This window comes from Fonsecaea pedrosoi (genome assembly GCF_000835455.1).
Source record: "Fonsecaea pedrosoi CBS 271.37 unplaced genomic scaffold supercont1.7, whole genome shotgun sequence".
NCBI lineage: Eukaryota > Fungi > Ascomycota > Eurotiomycetes > Chaetothyriales > Herpotrichiellaceae > Fonsecaea > Fonsecaea pedrosoi.
Genome location: NW_013550609.1, coordinates 1,300,263 through 1,308,371, shown reverse-complemented (window position 1 = coordinate 1,308,371; position 8,109 = coordinate 1,300,263). Strand labels below are relative to the sequence as shown.

General features: G+C 51.5%; 1 protein-coding gene across 1 annotated transcript; it reads left to right on the top strand.

Moving 5' to 3' along the window:
- Positions 1-4,454: 4,454 nt before the first annotated feature.
- Z517_10528 (uncharacterized protein) lies at positions 4,455-6,730 on the top strand (the record flags this gene model as incomplete). The annotated part of the gene is made up of 2 exons (XM_013424139.1): positions 4,455-4,953; positions 5,010-6,730. 2 exons carry the CDS (start codon positions 4,455-4,457, stop codon positions 6,728-6,730), a joined length of 2,220 nt encoding a protein of 739 aa, XP_013279593.1.
- Between the last annotated feature and the right edge of the window lie 1,379 nt (positions 6,731-8,109).

Here is an 8,109-nt window from a genome sequence, read left to right as displayed (position 1 = left end):
CTTCCGCCTCGTGGGGAGTTGCTGCGGAAGATAGAGAAGGCTCTTGTTGGCTCGCTCGCAGATGCCCGATGTTGTACGAGTGCTTAACGACGAGAGACTCTCGTGTGCTCTGGTTGTGATAAATGCTGCGCTCGAAACTCAATGAGACCGACGCAGGTTATTCTCATGCAGCCTTGAGTTGCGATGCCGCTCTCAGGCCAATACAAAGCTCCTGTTCAGACTCAGTTGAAAGCCGTAGATATGTTTCCCAAAAGGTTGTCATTCCGTCGAGTTCACGATATCTCTCACCTGTCCTTGGAGTGAGCCAATAATTGTGTTATTGATGTGACTTTAGGTTGGCGGATACGAGCCCCTCATGCCCCCCAATATTTGGTATCTTTCCCTGGAGAAGACCCTGAGACAGCCGAGAAAGCATGTCTGTGCTATTGACGAACAAGAGCAACAAGTCCTCGATGGCTGGTGTTCCTTGGTGACTTATCGTGGGTGGATGTGCAGCCGACCCGATGCATGCTTTTCTCTGACGCCACCAATAATTGCTGAGGAGATTGTTGGTGGTGTCGATGTCCTGTAGACGCGTGGGATTTGGTGTGGTGCACACAATCACTCTCACCAAAACCTGAATCTGTCCTCACCGCTCTTAGGCCTTTCATAGCAGATGTGGCTAGTCCGTGCAACTTGTAGCTGGCTGGACATTTCCTCCTCTTCTTCAGTTCCTAGCTCTTTGAGTCTTGTAAGGCAGCTTATCGAACTGGTGGCAACTGTTTGCGAGAGGAAGCGAGAACGATAAGCGAGGTCGGAAGGAGGGAGGGGCACAGGGGCACACGGGACACCCAGAGCGAGCCGGTTACTTTTTCCAATTCTGAGGGGTGATCTGTTGTAATAATTAGCACTCAGCAGCAGTCCAAACAGGGGGATGAGGAGACGATATTTTCCGGTTGGCTGGAAGATGAGTGCTCTGTCAATGAAAAATGTGCCTGACTTGTTGATGGCTCTTGTGCCCCTCAGGCACTGAACATCTGCAGTGCAGGCGTCACATTGTCAACAAAGCCATTACTGTCAATGGTATCGGCACGCGGGGGTTCAACACCTGTTTGGTGTGACTGATAAGGTGAATGCAAACGGTCAGTGCCCAATAGCCTCCTTTCAGCCAAAAGAAAAGAAAAGGCTTGAAGCCATCACAACTATCGACGACGCCAAGGCCAGTTTTCTGCGCGGTCACTTTTTCTCACCCTCTCGCTTCAACTTCAAGATAAGGTGGTCACAGAAGTCACACAAATCCTGCAAGTTGTTCTCTGTACCGAGTACCGAACACACCTACAATTGATAGTCGAGGTCGTCAACCACAAGACGTGTGGGAGCGAGTGACCGGGTGATGGTGACTCTGAAGCCCGAAATTAGTACTACCTCGAAATGTTGGTGGTGGTGCTGGTTAGTTTGATACTCGTGGACGACGCGGCTCTGTCTCTCAGAGGAAGAAAGACGCGTCGTCCACAACTACATTTCGAGCACCACATGATCTGTTGATTTTGACTCGGAAATCATATACACTCTAATCATATCAAAAGTTGGGACGAGCAAATATTTGGGGGTACCGAGGACTTGGGATGGTGTGGTGCACAACAGGGGGATCGTCACCCGCAGAGCCAAAATGCAAACTCTGCCTCTGTTCTCATCTCCTGGCCCTCCAACAATTATTGTTTTTCAGTCCACAAGCTGGATATTTCCATAATGGTCTGATCAACTTCCGAGGTACCATCCCTGGCATGGACTCTGCAGATTCCGGTACCGAAAGGACTATAGGAGGGGCTTTGCGAGCAGCTTCTCTCACGGTCGATCAGTTAAGCCCTATATTGATGGGCAAAACCTTCTTCCGGTCGACCACGGGGTGCCTTGAAGAAGCTACTCCGCAGACAACACGGAAGAGCTTGTATATCTTTGTACAACATTTCAGAGGACGAGTTGGCACTGCATCAAAACCAACACGGAGGACATGTCGATCATCGGAAGGAATCCTCCGTCGAGGACGGCGAAGTCAGTCCTGATGACTTGGGCGTGGACACGCAGGATTCCGATATCTGACTTTTCCATGTCCGTCAAGCAGTTCCAAGTCCTATGAGATTGCTGCCGCCGTGACGGGAAACAATCTGTATTTTCTTATTCGGGGTACCTGGACTGATCTCGCCATCTTCTTCCCAGCAGAGTCGGCGAGAGGAATGCCAATTGGGTGAAGAGAGTCTCCTCCTGCAAAACGTAGTCGGTTGCTCCATGTATCAACGATGGATTTAAGTCACTACTACTAGGTAGGACGTGGACAAGGTACCTGAAGGCCATCATAGCGTGGGAGCCCGTAGAGTCGTTGACATGTTGCGATATCTTCCCAATTTAGTTTAGCGCTTGTGATGCATGAAGAGGAGATGCAGCCCGCGTCGCGCTAGGTTCACTAGCGCGATACTATCTGGCACTAGCAGAGCTACTAGCCATACAAGGAAAGGGCAGTTGGGCAGATCTCTATCCAGGTCTGTGATGGTCCCTTGGATCGTCTTTTCATGGTTTGTGTGCAGATGAATTCCGTGTCTCCCGGAATCCTCACCTCGCTAACTTTTCTCTTCTCTTGCACACAGAAGCTTCTACCCACCTTCTCGCCGAAATCTGCCATTGTTCCCCATTTTGACCCCCTCTCGGAAAAAGGAGGTCTTCTGCCCAGTCTGCCTCATCGCTTAGCGCGTCCAAGACCCGTTTCATCAAGTCTCCAGTCCAATACAGAGCAATTACTGTCAAGCCACTGCTGACAGCTGCAGAAATCGCCCAGTCTGACTCGGTCGAATGTCGATCAAAACATACACTCATTGTTACCGCCAGAGGTTCCCGTCAGGCCTCTCGAGCGATTGCCTGAAATTCTCCAGCGACTTGTCAACATTGGACAAGGCTTCTCTCGCTGAGTGGGAACACTCTCTCGCACCTGCGAGTCGGGACTCATTGAATTGACCCTTGACCCTCATCTCCCGCAATTCGTCATACCACATGCTCAACATACATAGGATGCTGGAGATTCTCTGTCTGCGCCCTGACGCATGAAAATAGCACTACTTCCGTATCCCTCCTCTCCCTGCCCGACCGCGGCACTTGCCAGCGGACGCGCGCTTCGTCCAACGGGTATTAGAAAAAAGCCAGGGGTGGGCAGGAAGAAAAAGAGTTCCACAAATGACACGATAAGTGGGCTAGCCCATCTCGGCGCCGGAGGATGACGCCGATGCGCAAGAAGAACCACCATATGCACTACCAGCATCCTGGTTTAGCAACTAGGTACGAAACCCCCTGGTTCCGAGTAGAAGGTCCCGGCTTGTGGCTTCCGCCCACGCAACGAATACGACCCACCGAAAAGTCACTGCAGAATCCACCTGTTCCTGACGAGAAGACGGCCCCATCAAATCTCCTCGCCTGCTCCTTCACACCTCCACCATAACGCAACGTTCCCCCAAGTCCCCTGCTTTCTGCTTTGCGAAGATGGGGGTGTTTTTCGAGCCGGCAGTCTCAGTCGCGTCTGTCGAAAGTATTACGCTCTGGAGCCTTGCCTTCCGCGGTTTAGATTATTCTTTTGACCCCCGTTATCCCGCCATCAAGCCTCGCGGGCAGTTTGGACCACTCGCTGCCCCTGCTTTCGGGTTCTACCTACGAGTATCCTCTGCATGTCTACGCCTTCGACCCATGAACGACGAGGGTCGTGCTACTCACTCCACTCTTTGTCTGGTCGGGGCTCTGCCAATTGGTAAGATCAGGCCCAAATATCTGGTCTCCCGCTCGTGATTCACATTTGTCTTTCATTCTCAGCTTTTGTATATCGTCCAGGTTGTGTCGCTGCCACTGTTGTTCTAAGAAGTCACCTCAGTGATATTGACTGTGACATATTGAGATTTGTTTTGATACAACAGCAAGTTGTTTAATCACTATCTTGACGCGTTCCTCCCTGTCACAACACAGCTTTTTGGGTCTGTTATTGCCCTTAGACAAAGCAGGACGGTCAAAACCTCTCGACGAGCAGGATCCCCGAGTACTTCCTGGGCTCTTCAGTTAGATCGGTGTGTCGAATTTATCTGAAGAGACACTTTGGTGGGGCAGTACCTTGAAACCCCTCCGCCTTCAGATGTTGATTGTCGGTAAGAGAGCTGAAGGAATACAGGAGATGTTTCACGTGATGGAAATGTCGACTAACTGAAACATCAGTTCGAGGCAGCCCGTGTGCCATATAGAGCCCGCGTCATATTGAACGATCCTCCCTTTCCCCGGAATCTCAACACGGCTCTCCACTCGAGCAAACGCCGTACGACGACCTTTCACATATACGCAAGGCCGGGTGTGAACAAATCTGCTCCGGTCCACTTGTGAATGAGACAACGGAAGCCTTGTGTGTTGTTGATCGTAGGATATTGTCAACCTCCTAACGACGCGAGATCTAAATGGGTCGCTTCCCATGGAGTCAGGGACATTCCAAGCAAAGCAGCGACAAGCTGCACGTCGCTACCAGCGACTGGGCCTCAGTGGACAATAATGAGTCTTCCGGCCATGCCTTGACCGAGTTAATCAAAGAGTACTCGAGTGCCGAATCTGGGAATCCTGACCTATCACCTAAACCTCGAGTGAGGTCGCGGACGAACACAATCACCTCATCGTTTTCTGCCTACACTCGGTCTATGTCAGATTCTTCCAATGAAATTGCCTCGAGGCCTTCCTCCCGACAGAGTCACATCGACGGTGGACTGCCACTGATGGAGCGTCAAGAAAGTACTGCGAAGAGCTTGCTGAACAAGGGCACTCGCATGTTGAAACGGCAAGGGAGTAAGCTGAACCTTTTGCCTTCCCAGATGGAAGATAGATCAAGCACCATCCCCGAAGAAAGGGCTGCCGAGATGGCTCCCATAAAGGGCATTCAACGTCAGCCCACACTGATCTCCAGACGTGAGAATCCATTGCCTGGCCCCGTTATCTGATGCCAATCTCTAACAAGTATCTAGGGTTAAAACGGAGCATTTCGGGCCCCTTTGCTTTCCAACATCTGACTCACGGAGACCAAGCCCAATTCCAGAGCCTGGACTCAGTCAGTAAAACAGACCTCACCTCAGAATTCAATGCTGTACAGGCGGACCAGCAGCCCATCAGCCAGATCCGAGGGATCCCTGTCACAGACCTTCCCGTGACTGGTGAGGAATCCAAGATTCATGTTGGATTTGACGAACCAACTTCGCCAACTACCAATGCTATTCCGTATCTACCAACAACCCCAACGCGCCCAAGCCCACCACCAAAGGACAACTTCATGCCGCCATATAGTCCCTCGGACTTCCGGCTGTCTCGCTCGATGGAGAATTTCTCTCGGCCAACGAGACTGTCCGTTGCTGCTGTTGATATCTCTCCCTCCTCGGAGACAACCAAGAGGTTGTCCGCCATGAGCCCTGTCAGTCACGCGAGAGCCTTGGCTAAGCCGCTCCCACACTTGCCACACGACCAAGTTGTCCACGCTGTCTCAACTAGGGACGACATTGCACTCCCCCTTCGCACTGCTCCATTGCCGTCGCCTCCAAGACCATTGATGGAGGTGGTCGAAGAAGAAAATACCGAAGAGAAGGCTACTTCAGAACCAGTTGACCCCTTCCCCCAACCAGCAGTCGTGGACGTCCTCGGCTCGCCTTCCACGAAACAGCGCAAGCGGCGAAGTCAATCATCTGGTGAAATACATTTTGACGCCATTTGCTACACCTCGCCGTGTAGGACCTCGAATCTAGAAATGACTGACTCTGAAGACGCAGGGGTAGACGCCAGTCCCAAGACCCAGAATCGATTCTCTGTTGGTATGAAGCCTATCGATATCGAGGATTGGGAGGACGCCATTGATTACTCGTGGGAACATGCAGAGTTCCAAGAGGATGGTGTGAACAACGCTTCAACCACAATCCCCAGTCGACCCAGTGCTCTGAGCATACCCCGGGAGAATTATTTGTTGGTGGAGCAGCCAACTCTCGATGAAGCATCTTCCTCAGCTTCGACTCCTTTGACAATGCAAATGCCAAACTATCCCTCTCGCGACGAGAGTGGCCCTAGCCGCCACCAGGAGCAGGAACCATCATCTCCACTCCTTGGGCTTGGAATAGAGTCTCCGAAGCCAGTGCCCATCGTCTCCTTGGATGAAGCAGCTGCCAGCAATCTTCATCGACCACAGGATACTTTTGCCTCGACTGACGCTTTTCGCACCCGGCCCATGCGAAGTCCCGTCTCGACGATGAGCAAGTCGAGCTCTCAGGAAAGCATTATTGCCTCGATTTTTGGCACGCACCGGTCATCAAATTCTAGCACAACTCTGTCCGATATTGCCCATCTAGCTAGTTTCGCAAACTCGGTTGAAAGCCTCAATCTTGATCTCGGAGAATTCGGCGCCTCCTTCGAGAAGCACTTCAGAGAAGGGAGCCAGGACACGATACGAGAGGGATCGCAGGGCAGTAGGACGGCGGATTCCCAAATCCTTGAATGTGTTGGACCGTTCACTACATCTCCAACAATCAAGCATGACCGGGGCGTCTCTGCGTCTCAGATCCCCGTCCCTGAGAGAACGTCGTCGATGCCAGGAGTCGAACTGTCAAAGGCCCAAGTTGGCCGCAAACGTGCCACCACAGCAACCTCTCGACCCCGACGCAACACTCGCGTTTCCTATTCTCTATTCCCCACCAATGCCACCACCTGATGGCTGCTTGTCAACAGCCAGCCATCATGTATACTTGGTGTATGTCTGGCTCAGCTAAGACTATTTTGAACTTTTGTTGTTTTCATTTCTGCCAGACTTTATATTACGATTTAATGATTGGGTGGCTTCACACAACACCATGAACGATTATGATTCGAGACGAATATTTCTGAAGGACGAATTTACTTTTGAGGTCGGTCAATTCCAAGGCCGGACATGGTTGGGAATGGGGCATCAGGATACAAAAAAGAAGAAATTTCGGCGCGAGAGAACAATGAGACAGGCGGTGGGTCGCAAGACATTGGACACCAAAACTTTTCTGGGGGGTTAAACAAAATTCAATTTGTACAAGATTTTCTTCCAGTCTTTTGAGACGGGATAGCCAAGAGGCAGACGATATGGTTGGAGGGGCCATGAGTGTTGTGCTTTTGTCGGTGAACGTGTCCTCGATACCATGCAGGACTCTACGGCATGTGCAGAAGGATCTCCCTATCCCTGCAATGAGCACTTGTGCAAACTGCAGGAAGATATGGGAACAGCTTACTAGATTACTCTGTACCTCAGATATCCCTTGTAAAGAAGCTAGTCTAGCTTGATATCTTGTTCTCAGGTTTTCTTTCTGATGTACGGACTCTTTTTTCAGACCGTCAGCTTGACGTACGTAAAAGGAGCTGGCACCAGACATGTGGTCCTTAAACTTCTGATGAGTGGTTCAAGGCGCTTTCCACAGGGTATCCTGCATTTTCTTCTTTGTGCTGATCACATCAACTGAGTTCTTCAGCGTGGGGGACATGCGACACGGGGCCATACGAGGGTCAAAGCTCGCGAGCATTTCGTTGTGGATCTCGGGGATCAGTCACAGTGAAAGAAAAGGGGAGGGGAGCCGTTATCCATGTGGTCCCAGGCCATCGCCCTACAGTCTGGGACTAGTTGTGCTGGGAAAAGATAGGCGAACGAGGAAACTATGTTGATTGCGGTGGCGTCTAGGGTAGGCAGTGATGAGCGGCAGCGAGGGGGTGACGGAGATGGACTCTGTACAAAGGAGAGGGTGATAGAGTATGTCTTAGTGATGGCGTGGAGTCTTGCTGGTCCAGATGAAGGACAAAGTCGAGAGAGAGTCGAGAGAGTTGCTGTTATGACGCACCGCGTCCTCTCAAGGTTGAGTCCGGTTGGACCTTAACATGCCTTGTCAGGCGGTGCCTGGGGCGTGTCAAATGCCTGTGTTGCCCCTGGAAGTCCCCGTTGTCTCCCCTCCCGTTAAGCCGTTGAGCGTTGAGCGGTCAACCCGTGGTGGACTCGTGCCTGTGGACTCGTGGCTGTCTCGCCAACAGACAGACCCCCCATCTGCCCAATAATGCAGCCTGCAACTTTAACTTCTC